This window comes from Schistocerca serialis, chromosome 1, assembly GCF_023864345.2.
Source record: "Schistocerca serialis cubense isolate TAMUIC-IGC-003099 chromosome 1, iqSchSeri2.2, whole genome shotgun sequence".
NCBI classification, from domain to species: Eukaryota; Metazoa; Arthropoda; class Insecta; order Orthoptera; family Acrididae; genus Schistocerca; species Schistocerca serialis.
In genome coordinates, this window is record NC_064638.1 from 273,117,777 (window position 1) to 273,140,016 (window position 22,240).

The 22,240-nt window shown below is 36.8% G+C and overlaps 1 protein-coding gene across 9 annotated transcripts in view; it reads left to right on the forward strand.

Moving 5' to 3' along the window:
• The window catches only part of LOC126467819 (protein hu-li tai shao), a 426,171-nt gene that overhangs the window by 398,194 nt on the left and 5,737 nt on the right, over nucleotides 1-22,240 (forward strand). For all 9 annotated transcript variants that reach the window (XM_050096499.1, XM_050096496.1, XM_050096497.1 and 6 more), the window contains one exon: nucleotides 3,310-3,377. In XM_050096499.1, the coding sequence (XP_049952456.1) occupies nucleotides 3,310-3,377 (68 nt within the window). The remainder of the gene's footprint in view (nucleotides 1-3,309; nucleotides 3,378-22,240) is intronic.

Genomic DNA, 22,240 nt, shown 5'->3' on the forward strand with positions numbered 1-22,240 from the left:
ACAACTTCCTCTCGTACTTTTATTTATGTTGTGAAAACAAGATCCACCTACTGAATATTACATTTCTGCATTTTCTCTATTTGTTTTTGCACATTAGATTGGCTGTTATAAAGACTTTCTGAATGCATGCATGTGTATCTGCACACACTTCCACTCATTCATTTTATGTATTATACCTATTCAATATTTGATTTTACATTAACTGTCTTCTTAAGCTTGATTTGTGCATACCATTTTCATCTAAGAAATGTTTTTGTTGTTTTCTTTTGCAGACACCTGTGCTTTGAATCATAAAGAGACAGATAATAAAAAGCGAGCAATTGTGTACCACTTAACAAATGTTGTGCAATCTGTCATAGCACATTACTCCGTAATTGCACAAAGAATGCACCCTGTTCTTGTAAACATAACTTTCACAAACTTAATTAGTGAAGATTTAAAAATTAGGGTTACAGGAAATCATGTTCATTATAACACAGCAGTGGATACCAGTCATTCACTAGTTTGTTCCCCAAGAGTTGTTCGTAACACCAGGGATCTATCATTGAACTGTTCAAATAAGTTTTTGGACAGTGACCCATGTAACCATCATTCATTCAGTTTGTATGAGAGTAACAAAGGAGTGCGTCCTACGTTAATAAGCGATTGTAAACACACAAATCCTGAAAAACTGTCCAAATGGTGTGCGGAGGAATTAAAAGCAAAGTATATATCAAAAAGGGATGAAAATAGAGAATTGTGCTTAGGCGGTGAAGAACAAGATCTTAGCGTGTTTTGTTCTGATGATTCAGATTTGGGCTCCAGTTCATTTTCTCTTGGGGATTATGATCAGCAATATTCAAGTTGCGAGTCCTTGAACTCATTCTTCATAGAAGGTGACATGTCATCATCAAATGAATCAGATGATAACCTAGACAGTACATACCTTGATGAGAACTTGGAGGAAATGGGTAAAATAGAGTTTACTGACATAGTTAGAGTAAACACAAAACTTTCCGATAATTTACCAAGTCACGAGCTCTGTGTTTTCAACCCTAAGAATTACATATTATGTTATAGTACATCTGACTCTGATAATGAGATAGATGAATCTTTAGAAGTAGGTCATGTTGATACTTTTAAGGTTATGAATTCATCAAATGATTCAAGCCACAGTAAACAAGAAATAAGCAAGTCGTATCTTCCACAGCCCAAGGACTTCGAAAAACTGACACTTCAGACATGCTCATCTATTGAAAGTTACAGGAATTCAACAACGATTCCTATAGAGGACTCTCATTCTCATCACCATTTGAAAGACATTAAAGCAGGGATAGAAGAGCATCAAGTTACACTTGAAATGCCTCTCCACTTTGAAATTGAAGACAGTGTATTTCCAAATACTTCCATAGAAAATGACAAAACAGTTTCAAATGCAAATACCTCAATGATAAAGAAAAGTGGTGTAACCAGATACAAGAACTGTTATTTTCAAAGGGATTATAATAAAAACGAATGTGACTTTCCACCTAATGTGAAGTATTTTGATCATTGTCCAGTTTCAGGGCAGCTCATTGAAGCAAATAAAGTTATGAGTGAACTACCTGAAATTGACACATATTTTTGGGACACAAAATATAAATTTGCTTTAATTTCTGCAGAGACTGAATACTTTCCCAAAGATAATGATGATTTTTGTTGTGATAAGTGTGTTGTTCTAAAGGTTCCAGAAGGAATTATGAAACATTTATATTCTGGTTCTGGGACTGCATTGTTTCATTCACAAGGGAAACATAATGTTAAAAATAATGGAAACCAGAAAAACAGAGTAGTTTTTGGATGTAACAATACAATCAAACAAATTGACAGATGCTCAAACCTGACACCTGAGTCCAAAGTACTAGCAGAAATAAAATTACAAAATGAGTTAACAGATATTGACACATATTTCTTCAGTAACAGACATTGTTTTAAAATATCTGCAGATCTTGATTCTAATGATCAGTTTTTTGTTACTGAATGTGCAACTGTATGTACACTTGAGGTCCCAGAGGGAATAACTGAATCTGACAGTAAACCATCTTCATCAGTGTTGCTTGATACTTACGTTGAAAAATTCAATCAAATTATTGAAGACATTTGCAGCAACTTTTTGCAATGAGAGCTTGGACAAGAAGGAAATCCTTATAATGTGATAAATAGCAAGCAATATCTATATTTAAAAAGTATTTGTCAATACATCATATAATTAGAGCATTATCTTAATACAGTAGTTAATATGTACTTTTTTATAGTGTGTTAATCAACTATGAAGTATTGGTATATGTATTTTACAGAAAAATATTATTTGCTTCATCAGCATTTTGCCTGTATTGGCAAGAGAGGAGATTTCAACACAGAATTGTATTTTTATTTTTTAAAATTTTTGCTTGCATGCTTAATTTATAACACAAGGCTACATTATTCAAGTGTTAAATATATCTTGTGAAAAATGGCTAACTGTCAAATAAGAAATATAACTGTAAGCATATTGTTAAATAATCAACTTGATGTGTATGTTTTAACATTAATCAGACATCAGTACAATTTAATGTGAGGTATGTAGAACCAAAAAGAACAGAGTTGACAAAACTTTTTTATGTTGTGTATGTGTTTCATTTTGTATTAAGTGCTAGTGAGTTTTTCATTACAAAATGTAAAAACAATGCAGAAACTGAGGTGAATATCCATTAAAAAGTCAGACACATGCATTCAGAAGTTGTAATAATGAGTTTTGTGAAACTAGGAAGGGCTTTATGTAAATGTGTAATGCAGTGGTTTCTTTGAGTCTGCCTAAATTATCAGAGATTGTCTTAATATGCACAGTTATTGGTGCTTGGCATGTAATTTTTAACATTTCCTCATGATTAATTACTTACTGCAGACCTGAATAATAAATTATTCCCTCCACAAAAAATGTCGGTGGCAATTCTACGTATTTATGACTATAAATGAAAGTGAGCACAAGTAATTAGGTGATGCAAATTTTGTGTCTATTTGGAAGATTTCACGACCAGAAGATTTTATAAATTGACAATTTAATGATGTGTGCTCCACATGATGCTTAAATGCAGAACTTGGCTATGGGCAACTGAAACTATTTGTTCATGGCTAAAATTTCTCCCAAGTTGAAGTTGTGCATGCATTAATAAAAAATGAACTCTTGTTTTCCACTGTTTACAGCCTTGTTGGTTATAGTGTGTTTCTATGTGCACAGCGGATCATACATTTTACTGTGAAATGTTCCTATTACTTTATTTAAGGACCCCATTCAAAGAATTTGTTTTTCAGGTGAGAACACTGTTAATGGTGATGATCCGGATGCACCCCACAGTACTTTTTCACAGAGCAGTAAAGAGGTAAGTGCATTATTTATAATTGGGGTTGTTTGGGTTACTACTATTCTTAGTGACATAGAATATGAATGAAGCACCTTCCTTCACTGTTAAATTTTAGATGATTTAATGCAATAAAGTCATGGAACACTCTTAACATAAATAGTAAAATCTTGCAAACAGTAGTGCAACACATGCATGTGGAAACATTGGAACACTTCAAAAAAAATGGTTCAAATGGCTGTGAGCACTATGGGACTTAACATCTGAGGTCATCAATCCTCTAGAACTTAGAACTACTTAAAACTAACTAACCTAAGGGCATCACACACATCCATGCCCGAGGCAGGATTCGAATCTGTGACCGTAGCAGTGGCCGCACAGTTCCAGACTGAAGCGCCTAGAACTGCTCGATCACACCGGCCGGCTGGAACACTTGCTCTCCAATCTTATTGGCTATCTAATAAGATGGAGAAGGGTACGCAAGGCATTTGTAATAGTACTGCCCTCAATAGCAGACTAGTTGAGCCATATCTGCAGCATGTTCTCCATTTGTGTGGAGTAAATAACTGATGAACTCACATTGGTTCTTGGTGTTGTGAGTTGTTCATTTGCTTTTATTTATGCCTTGAGCATCTGAATTTGCTAAAAAGTGATTGTCACATAAATTGTACTGTATACAGTTGAAGTTTTCGGTGGCAAAAACTTAAAATCGTGAGAATGCTCAAAAGTATTCTTTGGAACCACTTACGAAGTTGCCAAGAAGTGTCATTAAAATTTCAGGCTTATCACACTAGCATATTCTCAACTGTACATGTGAGAGTTTTCTGACGAATCAAAAGTAGCTGCAACCAGGAAAGCGCACAGTCTTTGCTCTAAAAAATATTTGACATAGCCTCAGTATGCTATTGGAGAGTCCTGGGTGAAATAAAATAATTCAAGGACTAAAGGAAACCACTCACAGCATAAATTTGGTGTTGGAGAGTCAACAGGCACGTAAACAAGGTTCATAATTTTGCTGAACTTTTGGATAATTTTCTTCTACAGAGTTAATTAACACCACACACCTGTGACTACTGAAAGTCAGTATGGTTTTTACAAATATGAAAATGCAGACATTGTGGTAATTAAAAACTATTAAAACAGCAGTTTCAGGGCAGCATACAACATTATGGAAGAATGCATGTTACAGTAATTCTGTTTTGAATTGATTTGTAACTGGAGTTTAAAGTGGCTGACCGTGGGCTTGGAAGAAAACATGGAATGTAAATGAAAAATCTGTTACATTTATTAAGCAGCAGTTCTCAAGGTGTTCGTATCTTCACCTTATGTGAGCCACATTTCTTTTCTAATTTAAATTTTTATGAAACACATGTTTGACGGTGAAGGTTTTTGTTCTTTCACAAGGAGGGTACACTTGATTTGGAAACAACACTAATATTTGAAGCTACATTCTCTTCCATATGGTGAGTAGCAATAATAATATTGTTAATCCATCGTGGACTTTCCACTGTTTAACCCATTACTGGCCAAAACTCTTATCAGATCATTTTTTGCAAACTTTTATACATAAATATGTTACATTGAGTGATTAATTGAAATAAAAAGTTGTTTCGAAAATTTTCAGTTTATTAGAACAAAAACTACAGAACGTCCCATTTTTGGGACATTGGCCAAATATGCTATCCAAATTCACAACCTTATTCTCCACGCATAATATTGTAATAAACAACACAAACAATAAATAAAGAATGTTTTAATATTATTGAATGTCTATTCAGTATGAAATGAAGCAAAACACTTGTCATGTACACCAACATTGCACCTATCACAAATTTTTGTTGTTTTTTTCTTGGAGTAAGCACATCTTTTCTGTGTTTTACTCTCTTCTGTGTTTTACTTGGCACAATGAAATGATTTCCTGGATCTAGTCGTACATCTGTGCTCACCCGTCCTCCCATCAATTTGCTTCCTTGTAGTCCTCTGCATTTTCGTACTGATCCTGTTTTCTTTGATAGGTAAAACATCACTATTCTCTGTCGGACATCCAAAAGTGAGAGCTTCTCATTAGAGTTAGCAATTTGGTATGCATGCCATGTGTTTACTATGCAGATATCTATCATCTGTGTGAATAATGGCCACCACCATTTCTTTGAGCTTATCCTCGTCCTATAAAGTGATATCTGCTTGTCCAGTAGATCTACGCCACCCATACGGGCATTGTATTCTTCAATGAGATGTGGCATTGTAACAGATATTTACTTTTTCTTTGCCCGTAAGTATCTTTTAGTAGAACTCAGAGGAGTAATAGTACTGTAATTTGTCGCTACACATACTGGTTTGTTGTCACACCATTTCACAACCAGAACTTCGTTATCTTTGTCAAACATTTAGTCATAGAATCCTCGTTCCTTTTCTTTTGCCATTCTTTTCGAGTTAATCTAAGGACATGCATTAGTTCGGATCTCTCTTATTGTTCCTGTAGCTTTCATTTTACTCTTTCCGAGTGTGATCAGTGTGTCAACACTGGTGAAAAAGTTGTCAAAGAAAAGCTTATAATTAGGATACTCTGATTCTGGAATCATGCTGGTTAGTTTATTTATTACCCTTGCACCTAAAGGCTCCTGTTTGTTGTCAGTCTTGCCACAGTATGGCGAAAAATTATAAAGAAAGCCATTGGAACTTATAAGACACCAAATTTTATATCCAAATTTGATAGGCTTTCCCCTCAGAAACATTTTAGCTGAATGTTTTCAAAAATAACATACCATCATTTCATCAATTGAGAGTTCTGAATGAAATACGCCAAATTTACCAAATTCCTTTTTCAGCATTTCAAAGTACAACCTCAGTTTGTACATCTTGTCATTTCTGTCTATTTTGGAGTTGTCATTGAGATGAATCAATCTCTTTATTTCCAACCTATTTCTTGACATGGAGTTGAAGACTAAGGGAACTCCGACATCAGGAGCCTGTTCCCAGTACATATTCTCATGGGGAAGCATAACAACTCAGAAGTAGTATGCCAATAAATGATTTTAGTTCTTCTTTGGTTAGTAGAAAATTTATTTTGTTGTGTTGGCAAGCATAGATTTCGCTTTGTTCAATAATAGTATCCATTAGTTTCAAAGAAAACAAAATCCTCAAACACCTGGGGCATTGTCTTATTTGCTAGACATTCCACAACATAATGTTCTTTGCTCTTCCCTGGTTCACTAGTGTTTGTGTACGTTGGTTGACATTTATACCACTTACATTTATATTTTTTTGTAGATAACGTGTCACTTTCTGCTCCATCTCCTAACGCTTTCCTTCTTTTGGCTTCTGGAGGTACAACTGTAGCATTAGCTTCATCTCGGCTGGTTTAGAGCTCTAAAGTACCGGCTACATCTTGTACAACAGACCCATTGCTCAATACATTTTCGTCAATGTCTTCTTCATCTGTTATTACATCTACATCGGGTGGAATAATCGCCAATTCTACGTCATCATCTTCATCGTCACTCCCTTGATGGTTCTCTAGTTCTGCTAGAATTTCTTCAAGTGTAAGTCCACGAGGCATGTTTTTATACTGTTGGAATCGCAAAATTCGACTAGAACATGAAAAAAAGCAGATATAAAGAATGTAAAATGCAATTCTTCTCTGTATAATACGTGTATACAAGAGTAGGGCACATCAATAATAAATGATAGTGTAGCATGCCATTGTCCCATTATTGGGATGCATAAAATATATCGATATTGCATTTACTTGAAAAAATCTGAAGTATACTTAATCTTACATGGACATCCATATGTTCATAACAAACACGACCAGACAAGTAAATCACAGCTCATTGTCGTCCAGGAACTACCAGCAGACATACAGTGCTGCCAAGTGCGAGAACAAAAAATCGGCAAGTTTATAATTTTCCTGACGAGAAGTACTTAGAAAAAAAGTTATTTATTTTACACTTACAGGCATTATAGCAGTTAGTTGAACCTACAGATGCAACAATAAAGGCTACAAGCTCCATTGCTTACGTAGAAATAAGTAAAATATGTGCATCCCAAAAAAGGGACAATGGCCAGTAATGGGTTAAATAATGTTGATGGACACACAACAAAAAGAATACATACATTGAAAGGCCATTTCATTCAAAATGTCTGTTAATATGTGTCAGGTGCAGGTGACATCACAGGACTTGGCAGGTGCCCTAATATGAAGTTAATTACAGATGTGTGTCTAATGATACCTAGTACATGGTGTGGTAAAGTGTTAACAACTACTGCTGGTACACGGGAGTTATAGATATTTGTAACTGGGAAAGTAACTTCACACACTACAGATCTGACTATTGTGAAATTCTATATTCTATGCATTCTGATGTCATATACCCCACCCTCTCTTTTAGTTTATTAAATTGCTTCCACATTATAGCTATTTTCCAGACATTAGAATAAAAATGCTTGCTTTCAGGGACATTACCTTCATGGTGATCAGTCATATACACCTTCTAAAAATAAAGTTGACAAAGAACATCGTAGAACACGTGAAGTAAATGAGTGGTTCCAAGAAGAAATGGGGTGGCAACAAATATGAAAACCGTTTCATTACTTAATATATAATTTTACGTTATACTATTTCACAATAGATTAAGCAATAGGAAAAAATCTGTGATGCGTCATATGTTATACTATACATAAGGCAGTGATAAAGATCTTCAGAAACCTACACAGCTGATTATCTTACATTTAAATAAGGCAGAAGATTATCAGTATTATCCCATAATGATTGGTCAGTTGGACACAATTTAGAATCACATTAAATGTATTCAGAGTTGTGAATGTGGACAACCATCAGCTGTATAATGGAATGACGACAATGAAAATTTGTGCTGGACCAGGTCTTGAACCCGAACTTCCCACTTATTGTGATCAGCCACCTTACCAGCCACCTAGCAAAGCACGCTCCATGGCTAAACCCAAACTTCCATATGTCATCAACTGTGTGTCTACAAACTGCACTCGTACATTTGTTATGTATTTTCCTGTACAGTGGAGACATTTTAATTGAAAGTCACTTGCCCAGTGTCGGCAGATAAATATGATATTGCAGTGCCTGTGTTGTTCACAAATATGATGCAGTATTCCTTCAGATACGCATGTGTTCCAGTTTCCGTGTCACTTGGACAAAAGGTAAAAGTTTCTCTCTTTGTCACTTCACTCTATACTTTCCAAAGGAAAGGTAAATTTTCTTACGTGCCAGTATATTTGTATTGACAGTCTCCTTGAATTTGTCTAGAGATTGGAATGTGGTAGAATCAAGTGTAGTGTGACCATAAGGGGGCTGTGGTTTTTTTATTTATTTAATTTATTTTATTTATTTATTTTTTTAATGGTTGGCAACACTAACTAGGAAGGGGGGACGGGGGGAAATCCCCTGACCGGAGTGAGCATTGCAGGACCATAGTAGCATGTAAACTCACATTGCAGTCTCCAGTTGCGTGAAAGATGTCACTAAGATATCCCTCTGAGTGTGAGCCGTGTCTTATGATCTGCTTCCTACACACAAAAGGAATAATGCCTACTGAAATTTTTTTGCGAATCAGAACGGTTTCCAGCAAAGATGTTACAAACAGAATGAATGTGTAAGGAGTTTAATGGACGCAGAACAAATATTCATGATGAACAGAGGAGAGGAAAACCTCCCATTTTTACTGATGAGTTGGTGCAAGAGTTGGTGCAATAATCAAAGAAACTCTTCATGAAGACTGCCAGTTGGCAGTGGGTGAAATTTCTGCAATGCTTCCACAACTCTCCAAAACTCTCTGATACAAGACACTCGCATAAATGCTGGGATACCGGAAATAGTGCATAAGATGTGTCCCATAACAGCTGACAGTGCAACACAAGAAAAATTAGGTCAGTATTTCCGGCAGGTTTATTGAGTGACTTGAATTGAAAGCTGAGGATTTTCTGAACTTATTGGGGCTGGAGATGAAACATGTATGGCTCATTAAACACGCGAGTCAAAAATACAGTTGTCACAGTGGTGTCAATCCAGTTCCCCATCTGCCAAAAAGTTAAAACCATGATTTTGGGGGGAAAATTATGACCTCAGTTTTTTGGGGCCGAAAAGGCAACATTGCCTCAGGGAGAGACCATCAGTGCACAATGAGACCCTAAAAGTTTCAAAAGGAGCATACAAAGCAAAAGGAGGTGAATGTTGACATGAGGAGTGTGCTTGTTGTGCGACAACACCCTTCGTCACTCAGCCTTAACAATCAAGGCACTCTTGGACTCATTTGGTTGGGATGTTTTGAACCATATCCTTTATTCCCCTGTCTAGATGCCTTCAGATTGTTATCTTTTCACCTTCTCCTGACTGCACACGTGAGGGGAATTCAGTTTTCAGCCAACTAGCAGGTGTTGAAACAAGGTTCTAAAGTGCAGAAAGGAACTGGAGGGAGAGTTCTTCGAGGAGGGCATAGAAAAGCTTGTGCAATGCTCACCACATGCATTGGACAGGATGACAATTATGTGGAAAAATAGTCAACAATTGTATCAACAATATCATGTTATTTTTTTCCAATTACATCTAAAAATATATAAAAACCTAGTACACTTGTTTTCTAAACATACTTTGTATATGGGGAAAGGAACACCAAATTATATCATGCTTTTTATTCACTTTTCCTTTGTTGTGTTTGAATTATTGGATAACTTTGGTCTCTTTCAGGCACATTTACAGTGACTCATTGTAACAGCAGTTACAAACTCCATTATTAACTTCAGTGTAGATTAGCAGTTTTGTAATTGCTATTTCATGCTAAAATGTGTGTGTGTGCTATCCCTGCACTGCGGCTTATATTCTGCAATAAACTGTAGATTGCTTTCTTAATTGGTTGAGGAAGCCAGTTCACAGCATGGAGCGAAGGAGAGAGACAGCACCTGAATAGTACTGTCTAGTTTTAAGTCAAACCTACCTTTGAGTTGATGACCAAATCCCTTCACTTTACAGAAGTGTAATAATGATGCAGATTGTTCCACGACAAACCAACTTTTGACGCCGACAATTAAATTTGTAATAGTGTTAAATATAGTGGAATGTATAGTAGTGCAAGTGTCCTTGAATTTCATTACACAACTGACAACAGTTGTTAAATAACAAGATTTAAATAAAACGCTGTTCGATTTTCACATTTCTTTAGTATTTGGACAGTGGGCAGTTCGATCATTCAAGCCAAGTTACGTACTCTTGAGTCAGGAGGCAGCATCTGTTTACTAGCACAGTTGAGTGCCCATACTGTATGATGCCATATAGAACTAATACTAGTTCTGGTACACAATTTGTGGTTTTTCATGAAGCAAAAGGTAAATCATGTTGACAGATTGCTGCCATACTCAACATATCAGATGACCCAAAAGTGAGGGCCTACCAAAGAAATTGGATGCACGTAACAAGAGGAACTGAATAAGAATAATAAAGAAGGATCCTACACTCAGTGCACCAAAATTAGCAAGCCTAAACAAGACTGGAAAGAAGGTGTACTCATTCCCAAGTCATTGTCATTGCAACCTATCACACACAGAATCGAATTAAGTGACTGGACTTTGCTAACGAGTTTCTTACGAAGGAAAAATGATGGCGGAATGACGTCATTATTACTGACGAAAGTATGATAAATTTAACATTTTTGGGTTGGATGGACAGAGGATAATGTGGCGGAAGAAGAGCGAGTAATTTAAACTCACAACTGTTAAGTCGACTGTAAAGCATGGAGAAGGCAGTGTTCTTGTGTAAAGCCGTATATCCACATTTGGCAAATTAGTGTTCGTTGACAGTATTATGGACAAGTCTATCTGAATATATTAAAAAACGTTTCACACAGAAGTGCTGAAAAAATGGGGATATCAAACACATTCGAGTTTCACCGAAATATTGATCCGTAACATTAAGTCTCACATTGTGCAGGAATATTTGTTGTACAGTTGCCTGAAGGTGTCACAACCGCTACCTCAATCACCAGATGTGGAGCATACTGAGAATGTTTGGAGAGAACGAGAGTGACAAATTACAAAAACACCCAAATGTCCCAAAGAACTGTGAAGCATCGATTAAAAGAAGAATCAGATGATCAGTGTACTAACTATTTAAAAAAGATCATTAGCAGTATGCTGCAGCGATTGAAAGAAGTGACGCAACAGAATGGCTATCAGACATGATATTGAAACATTTATGTACCACAAAAAATTATTTTGAAATAATTAATTCTGAAAGCTGTCTAAATATTAAATTAATGTGGTAACGGGACCAAGTTTTATTTAAATTGTATTATTAAAGAACTTTTATATTTTATGTTAATAAAGTTTATGCTGATATTTACACGACATACAACTTAATACAGTACTTGATTTGTTTGTTTGTTTTGTTACTAAAGTTATGATGCTACAAACTAAAAACCTCAGTGTCTGAATATTAATGCTACCTGTAACTACGCTGTGTAGTACATTGTTTCAAGTGGTATAACCCCCAATTTGGAATAATTGTGTTCCGAGTGGCTCTATGCTGCTTCAGAGAAGATACACAAGCTCAAAGTGCTACAGAACACAGTCCTGCAGTGAGTGTTACATGTCTGTCCTCCATCAGAATAGGTTAATTTCTTGCACAGTGGGTGTCCCACCATTCCTCCAGTGATACGAGGTGCTAGCAACGAGTTGTTACCTTTCTTGTGATTTGTCTGAAAACCGGCACGTACGGAACCTCTGGATGTACTCATTCCCAAGTCATTGTCATTGCAAACTATCACATGCAAGCCACGATTATCTTGCTAAACATCAGTAGCTAATCAATTACAATCATGTCATGTTGATCAGTGTCTAGATAGTTAACACAATACTCTGGCGTGCAGTATTTAACTAAATTGCCAACTGGTGAGAGCCATTTGAGGTTTATGAAGATGCGCACACACAGTGACAGGGGAACTGGAAGGATGATTTATCATTTCGTAAGAATGGCCAGCCATCACTCAGATATCTGCTTGTGGACAAATACTTTGAAAACCCTGGGCATTAGGGTCAAATCAGATTATTTTCCTGGACACATGCTGTTGATGATAAGTTGGCTGACCTGCTGTTGACGATAAGTTGCTGATCCAAGTAAAACCATGACAAGTTAAAAGATTTTAACGAATATAAATGATACAAACTTACCTAAGTCAGTGTACTGCAATATCAAGATGTTATGATTGCGGCTTGGACAACTGGAGTGAAATATACACTTGCACAACTGGCTTGCCTGTGTGCAACTGTCTGGTGTGCAGGTCAGCGGTGCGGCGCATTAAATTGTCGATTGTCAGTGGCTTCCTTCTCAATAAAGAAGTACAGAAAGCATGCTTGCCAATGTTCTAATATATAAAAATGAAGGAAAGTTACATGCCATTCCTTATTTAGTGAATTTTAACTACAATTTATTTAAATGTATGTATTTCCAATGATAGCTTCTCGGTTTACAAGACGAGATATTTAGAATAAAACACTTAAGCTTTCGGGGGCTTTCTCATCCATTGTCATCAGGGGTAAAAAACCACTGACTGTTGGGGCTGGCAGGGATTTCCACTTACAAGGGTGTGATTGTAACATCTGCCACCAGTCAGAGACAACCGAAATGACGCACGTAAGGTGAGTTGTGCAGCTCCAGTTTGCCACTGGAGCAGTGACATAATGTGGTGTGAGGGGCTTGTGCCACACAGCTCCTACCTCACTACAAGTGCTAAGCATTCATCTTTGCTTTCATTCCATGCACTACTAAGCGTGTATCCCTGCTCTCTTGTCAAAACTGATGCTGTTTATTCTAATCTTGGCCATCTCCTTCTAATGGAATCCCAGTACATTGACTCATGAGCAAATACTGTTGTCTTTTCATATTCAAGAGGTCAGAATGATTCAAGCCCAAGCCAGAAGTAAATTTTATAGGAGAGCAAAATAAAGATTTGGGAAAAATCTATAAACATTGCACCTGAATCTATCTCCCTCCTCATATCGGAAACCCCTTCACTCTTGTTGTTGTTGTTGTTGTTGTTGTTGTTGTGGTCTTCAGTCCTGAGACTGGTTTGATGCAGCTCTCCATGCTGCTTTATCCTGTGCAAGCTTCTTCATCTCCCAGTGCCTACTGCAGCCTACATCCTTCTGAATCTGCTTAGTGTATTCATCTCTTGGTCTCCCTCTACAATTTTTACCCTCCACTACTAAATTGGTGATCCCTTGATGCCTCAGAATATGCCCTACCAACCAATCCCTTCTTCTAGTCAAGTTTGCGCTCTTACCTTTTATCTATTCCCCAAAACAAACCCCACAGGCCTGTACTTGTACTGGAATGGAATCTACTCCAGAGGCCTTGTTTCGATTTATATCTTTCAGTGCTCTGTCAAATTTGTCTTGCAATATCATATCTCCCATCTCATCTTCATTTGTGTTTTCTTCTGTTTCTATAATACTGCCCTGAAGTATAGACCCCCCTACATACTCCTTCCGACTTTCAACTTTGTCTTCTTTGTTTAGAAATGGTTTTACATCTGACCTCTTGATATTCATACAGTTGCTTCTATTTTCTCCAAACGCCTCTTCTAATTTTCCTGTAAGCAGTATCTGCCTTTATCCTAGTGAAATAAGTTTACATTTGTTGCCATTCCTGCTTAGTCATTTTGTACTTCCTATCAATCTCATTTTTAGACGTTTGTATTGCCTTTCACCTGCTTCATTTTTATATTTTTACTTTCATCAGTTCAATTCAGTATCTCCTGTGTTATGCAGAGATTTCTACCAGGCCATGTTTTTTTTACATCTTTCATATTCTGCTGCATTCAGTATTTCATCTCTCAAAGCTACCCATTTCTCTTTTACCGAATTCCTTTCCCCTTTTCGTCAGTTGTTGCCTAATGCTCCCTCTGAAACTGTCAAAAGCCTCACGTCATTTGAACTTAAAACAAGTCTCATCTTCATTATTTCCTACGTTTTTGTGATTTCTTCAGTTGTAACCTCAGTTCATACCAATAAATTGTGGTCAGAGTCCACATCCGCCCATGGAAATGTCATGCAATTTAAAATGTGCTTCTAAAATCTCTGTCTTACCATTATACAATCAGTCTGAAACCTTCTGGTCTACAGGTGTCTTCCACGTGTACCACCTTCTTTCATGATTTTTATACCAAGTATCAGTGATAATTAAATTATACTCTGTCCAAAATTGTAGCAAGCAGCTTCCTCTTTCATTCCTTTCTCTCGGGAGTACATATTCACGTATTTCCTCCTCTTCCTTTCCCTACTATTGAATTCCAGCCCCTCATCACAGTTAAATTGTCATTTCCTTTAACTATCTGACTAATTTCTTTTATTCATCATACATTTCTTCGATCTCTTCTTCATCTGTAGAGCTAGTTGTTGTATAAAGTTGTAGTACTGTAGGGAGTTGTGCTTAGTGTCTGCCTTGGCTATGATAACGTGTTCACTATGTTCTTCATAGTAGTGTATCTGCATTCTATTTTGTTATTCATTATTAAACCTATCCTTGCATTTTCTATTTATATCTCTGTATTCACCTGACCAGAAGTCCTGTTCCTCCTACCACCAGACTTCACTAATTCCCACTATATCTTATTTCAAGATATCCATTTTCTTTTTTAAATTTTCTAATGTACCTGCATGAGCAAGCACTCTAACATTCCTAACTCAGATCTGTAGAATGTTTGTTTTGTTTCTCCGAATAATGACATCCTCCTGAGTAGTCCCTGCCCCAAGGTCCGAATGGGGGACTATTTTACCTCCATAATGTTTTACTCAATAGGTTGCCATCATCTGTTTAACCATACAATAGAGATGCACGCCCTCAGGAAAAATTAGACTGCAGTTTCCCCATGCCTTCAGCCATTTGCAGTACCAGCACAGCAAGGTTGTTTTGCTTGATATGGTACAAGTCTAGATCAATCAATCTTGCCCCTGCAATTACTGAAAGGGTTGCTGCCATTCTTCAGGAACCACATGTTTGTCTGGCCTCTCACTCGAAACCTGCTTCCAAATGTGCTTCACCTGGTCCTTCCCAACTCAATGAGCCACCTTCCTAGATTCTGATATCCGCCTCTCAGATGGATCCATAAATATGTCTGTTTATATCAAGCACACCAATCACCAACAGTACCTCCACTTTGACAGCTGACTCCCATTCCATACCAAAAGTCTCTTCCACACAGCTCCGCTTGCGGACACCGGATCTGCACGAAGGCAGTAGATGTTGAAATACACTGACGACCTTACCAGAGTGTTTATTGACAGACAATAATCCTATCCAGTTCATCCACGAACAAATCACCTGTGCCATCTCCTCCTCTGATAGCAGGAAACCCATTGATCAGTCACTGTCTGTCACATTTCTGGTCATCCAGTATCACCATGGTCTTCCAAAGCTCAACCACACCCTTCACCACGGCTTCGACTATCTCTTGTCATGCTGAGATGAGGTATATCCTGTCCAAAATCCTACTTGCATTACCCAAAGCAGTGTTATGCTGCCCACCCCTCAATGATCCTGTGGGCCATTCCCTTGTTGATGACTTCGGTGCAAGACGTGTGTCATAAACCCACCCAACCAGCCAGCACATTATATTGCAGCATTTCTTAGACCATAAAAGACAGGGCCACATTGTGAAAGCAGCCATTCCAGCTATGCTGCAATTACTGTGTAGTGATCTTTGTGTGCATGACAGGTAACTAACTGTGTACTTGCATGAATGGTGATGCCCAACTGTAGCCAACCACAAATATGCTGTGCCACTGCAACACAAATGAACTTCAACTGCTGCTTCACTATGCCTACCATTATAATACTCCCTTGTAGGAGATGTTTCTCAGAACTACACAGGTGGGAATTGTATCTCCAGCATATCCTGTTTTTTCACAATATTTTTCATAAATTGTCTTTATAACATAATTTCCTCTTATAACAAAAAGTAATGGGAGTGCAATACACTGTGATAATCAATTGATGTTTGCTCAAGTCTGCTTACACTGTGTGGAGATGAAAAGGATTAGTGTGCTTGAACATACTAGTTTGCAATTGAGTGTTTAACCACCTTAACATTGGCCATGCTAGTTGCTGTTTGCAAGGTTATTGTTACTGTTTGCATATATATATATATATATATATATATATATATATATATATATATATATATATATATTAAATTTTTCACATAAACAATAGCGAACAATTACTTTTGCAACAAAGGTGAAGAAAATGATTGATATTTTGTCATTGGAATCAAATAATTTTAGACATCAGAAAAACAAACATTGCCTATATATGTTCATAAATCAGATATAGTACAACCAGAATCTGTCAACGAAAACACCTTCTAAATAGTGTGCAGATTAATGGTACCTACACGTTTTCTGTGAAAACTATGCACTTTCCACAGATTATTCATTTGTTTTCATGTTCCATGGAACATTTACACTAATTTGTAGGTCCTAAATATGGTTACATGTTGAACATTAATAAGTTTTTTAGTAGAATTCTTCTACAGAATAGGTGTTGTCAAGGAGAAACTTTTTCAGTTTGTTTTCAAATTTCACGTTGCTGTCAGACATTTTATGTAACTGGGTAAGATATCAAAACTTTAAATTGTAACTGGGTAAGTTATCATATTGTAACTGGGTAAGTTACCAGAAATTTAAAAAATTTAAATTGCCATTGTGTTCCCCATTTTGCGCTAAAGACAACCGCGATGTGAAGTGATAAATGTCATTTTCCACTCTGGTATTGTAATTATGTACATCATTGTCTAAATACCTAACTTCTTATACAGACAGCGATCCTGGGTAAGCACAAAAAACATATAATTCTTCCAGTAAGTTTTTGAAGAAAAGATGAGTTACCCCAGAACGTTATTCCACAGGTTATTGTATGAAAATATCAACTTACTGATTTCCTTGGCCAAGAATTGCAATGATTCTAAATGCAAATGTGGCAGAACTAAGAATGAGAGAAGCAATTGTGGGGAAACTAAAATGGCGCCTGTAACTGCAAACCGTTAATATTATTGCACAATAAAGCTGTGCAACATTATTTATGTTCGCGCCACACGACCCACAAAGAATGGCCCATAATATTATGCAGCATTTAGTCTGCTTCGAAAAGTGAGCGTAAAGATGCTGCTGCTCTGGTAACTGCTCTGCTGTGATGCATGCAGGACATACAGAAGCGGTATGAAAAACAGCGTCAAAAATTCGTGAAATTTGCCGTTAACGTGTTGACTGCCACAAGGTCACTGGTGGACATACTGTACTTGTAGTACAGTATATAATGCATGAGTACCTACTTTGCATTAATTTATACCTCTTGATCGGGATGACGCTGGTGTGCACGCAATCAGGTGTTCAAATTTTGTTCGTACACCGTCCAGAGATACACAAGCAAACGTGGTGGATTGTGTGAAACTCCGCGGTGTCTGCCGCCGACCTGTTTGTAGCAACCCACAAGAATGATTGTTAATTTTTCTATGAAGTCATTTTAATAGGTTAACAAAAAGTCTAGAAATAAGTGACTGGCAAGGATATTACCCGTACTGCTCACAAATGGCAAAATAATTACTAGATAGTGCAAGAAATTTCTAAAAGTTCGGATGTTTTCGGTTTTACTGGAAATAAATACATGCTAAAAATTAATGCAAATCCAGAAGTATTGAGGAATAACGTTGATTATACAGGGGCCACGTATATTGGTAGCACTGCAAAGATACGGCAAAGTCGTAAAGACTATTGTTGCGTCACGTTCATAATACGCCGCATTGTTTGATGGACAATCCGAAGCACATGCAATTTTGCAGTGCGCATAATTCTTCATTAAAGCGTAAAAATAATATATTTGTCGAAGCGTACTGAAGTAAGTATCAAAATATCGTAGAACTTGGAGCTCTTTTTTTTCTGCAGAAACCATGAATTTTGCAATGCTTAACATGCAAGGGCTATTATAAGTGTTTTCGCTGTGCATGTCCCCACGGTATGACACATGTTCTGTGATGTAAGACTCGCGATAGCAGAATTTGAATTGAAACTTCTAGCACGTAGTTAAAATTGATACACCATAAAAAATGAACCACAATTTCTTTATTATGGTAACCTAGTATTTGTATGTCTATGAGGAAATTCTAAAATCTCTGTATTAGGCTAGGCGCATATGAACGATTATTTTACTAGTTGGATGATCGAAAAAATCGTGTTAGTAAAATCGCAAGCAAGAGTAAATATGCGGTGATGTGACAGTTTGGCATATGTGGTGTTATAGTCGGCCGACTGAATTACGTTTTGTGGAAACAAAGCAGCCTGTATTCTTTCAAATAATTATTTGATAAGCCTTTCAGTACTGAAGGCGCTACCCCGAACGACATTCTGATATGTTAATGCTAGGTTAATTAAGAAACTTGTCGAAGCAGTGTCCTTGTTTTGGTAGTTACAGAAATTTAACGGATGTGAAATCATATGGATTGGACGTGAATCGGTCATGTTCACGAACTGTTCTCGTCCGTTTTATGAAAATTCAATTAAGTTAATTTCCACTATCGGCCGACAGAAAAGTGGGTTCATTCGCGTGTAACCATATCATCCTGCAGTAGATTAACATGTATTACAAGACAAAGTAAAAGATTTGTCAGTCGTAGCAAAGTTCTGGGTGTGTCACGTCTGTTGTCACGTGGTAACTCATGTGTTGGATTTTTTTTTTTTTCTAACAGAGAGAATTTTACGCTGCAAGTTTCATGCAGAGTTAACACATTTACAAGAAAAATTATTAAAAATCAACATCTTTCGTTAGAAATAAGTAATACCGACAACAAAATTAACGGTATATGAAATGTAAGAAACAGGACAAGAAGCAACAAAACAGAGTATCACCATTAATCACCTGGTGCTCCATATCTAAAGATTTCTTTGTGAACAAGACGTTAAAACGTCACCTACCTTTCTTTATAAACTTTATTTCGTAAGTTATCCTAACTTTTTCCACAAGACAGGAGGAAATAATAGTATGCAACTATGTTAGCTTTTTGTATTTGAGTCGACACAGCAGAAGGTGCTTCCTGTGTAAAGTCAAGTGGACTAACATTTTTCATTGTTTGTGACCAATCAAACGTTTTGAATTTATCTGAGCCCTGAGAATTTTTCACTTGGAGCTTATAGTGTGTATACATTTCCAAGCACTTACAATTTAATGTTGCTTAGTTGAAGTAGTTTAGTTTGGATTTTATAAAATTAAAGGGGAAATCATTTGTTACATTGCAGTTGGAAGCATTTTATTGGTGTAGAATAGATCTGACCATTAGTCAGTCTTTTGCAGCATAAGCAAACATTCCTGTAGCCTATGTTGTAAATATTCTTCATGGGTTTGCCACCAGGAAAGTTTGAAGTTACATTGCTGTTTGTATTTATTTTGTGGTTACTTGTGGGAAACAATACAGTCATTTACAACTATTTTTATGTTTAGTATATAGTTATTTTATACCTTAGTCACAGTTATCTGCGTCACACACACACACACACACACACACACACACACATTCATTTTGAATGTCAGTTTTCCATAGATTACATTTATGTCTGCTGCTTGCAGGTGTGAATCTGGGGTTATGGGGGTCTTTTTACTATAACCCTCATCCCCTCCCCAAAATCTTTATCACACTCACATTTAGTGTGCCACAGATGCCTAGGATTTTAGTAATAATAAAAATAAGTGAAATGTTTTAATGTAATGACATTATTAACAAAAAGCCACTCTAGTTGCCTAGTTAGAGCTTTATTAATCCTACATGACTGGTTTTGGCCTTTACATTAGGCTGTTACCAAGTGTATCTGAAAGTTACACTGCAGAAAAGTAGCATTTGACGGCTTCTCTGCAGTATAACTTTCATTTAGTGTAAGTGACCTAATATATTTGTAGAAATTGGAACAAGTTTTGTGGACTTGTTAAATTTCTAACTAGGCAACAGGAGTGGCTTTTCATTGGTTGAACAACAGTTGCAGAATCGGATCCTTCCTGTCTTGGGGATAATCTGTTTATATCAGTGATTAGTTGTAGTGCTTTTCCTACCACTTCCCACAGATATGCACCTGCCTTCTTGTAAGGAACATGCTAATTTTGAGATAGTTGTGGCTCTTTAAAATTTAAATGGTTGTTGGAAAGAGAATCCACATATTACTGTCATTTCCCATTATTTACTTTGGTATGGAGTGCATTTTGTACATCTCAGTGTGAGTTTGTTCAGTTCTCCATTGTGTTCTGGATGTTCACTGAGTAAGTAATGTAGAGGTTTCCCTCTTTTGATGTTGTCTCTCACCAGGCATCTACTACTTTGTTGTACCAAGTGCTTGAGTGCCTCTTTAACCACTTAAGGTAAACTGCTTTATTTTCTTTCATGGATTTCATTATTAATTCCACCATATCATAAATAAATGTGTTATCAGATCTCTACACTTTGGGAGCAACAGGCTGTGGACTCTGGACTACCTGAAGGCATCAGTAGATGTCTCTGTGGTCAGGGTATCATGATCCTACAGCAGTTGTCATTGCAGCTGATGAAGTAAAGCTGCACCTCATTATATCTTCCAAGTGGCAGTTTCATTGCAATTTTCGAAACTATTGCTACCCTTTCTTCCTTCGTAACTGAACACCTGCCAACTTCATTCTCATAACTTGCATTACTTTTATAAAAAGTAATAAATGACTATATGAGCATGTTTAACTGGTAGTATGAGGGGCAAAAAGAAATTTACACTTGTTAAGGCAGGCCAAGTAACTTTTATTGAATTCTGTACATTATACTTCAAAGTTATACAGATACATGATACTATTTTCATTAACTGTGGTCAGAACATTCTACCAATCATTCTATTCCTTCATGAGACAAATCTGCAACTTGTTCATGGAGCAGTTTGAGACTCACTGTGTGATTGTTCTCATCACTGGAAAATCTCTTTCCACTGAGATATTCTTTCAGCTTGAAGCAAGATGGAAATTTCATGGGCTTTCCAAAGAGTATAGTCTACATTTGTGTGGTCGTTGCCACTATTTCACTATGCTTGGGAATGGCATTGCATTTGGTCTATATACTGGCAGAATACCTCTATGGATCTGTGCATAATTTAGGCATTTCACCCACAAGAATTGTACTGTCCCATATACTTCGACTTTGGAGTACACTTCCAGTTGCTCCGTCATTTCAGTCGCACAGTGTCAAACACCTGTTTCCTGTGTTTCAGCAGAACTGTCTCTGCAGAAAACCCGGAACATGTACTCTCTTCTGACAATTCCCAACATTTGCTACATGATAGTCTTAGCATGAGACAACATGTGTAATTTACTTTTTGAAAACCCTGCGTACCTGTTGGGTTTGGTAGCTCGGTCTGTAAATACTGTACTACTAACCTAAAGGCTCTGGTGAGATTATAAAAATGCAATTGTGCCCTATTACATCTTATAGCAGTGTACTTGTTTATCTTCTTTTGCTGTATGAAGCCTTCATTTGTAACATGAAGTAGAGAAGATTTAAGTGCGGTTGCTGAGAGCCCATTTAACTCAAAAATTGTACCAACCAGTGCAGATAAATTGTGTACTTACAACAAAATAAAAGATCGAACTTGTGTTGTAATACATGTTTTTATAGGAAGGCAAAATGTTTTTGCCTGTGATAGGTGATTGAAGATTTTGTTGAAATGTTCCACTGTTGCTTTTACAACTCTACTGAATTTTGATGTACCTCTCTGTTTTGATACTTTTAGAGTCTGAAGGAGTGGGACCAAACAATAGATATTCTTGATTTCTTTATGGTAGAATTAGTTCTGGTTACAAAATAAGTCTTGAA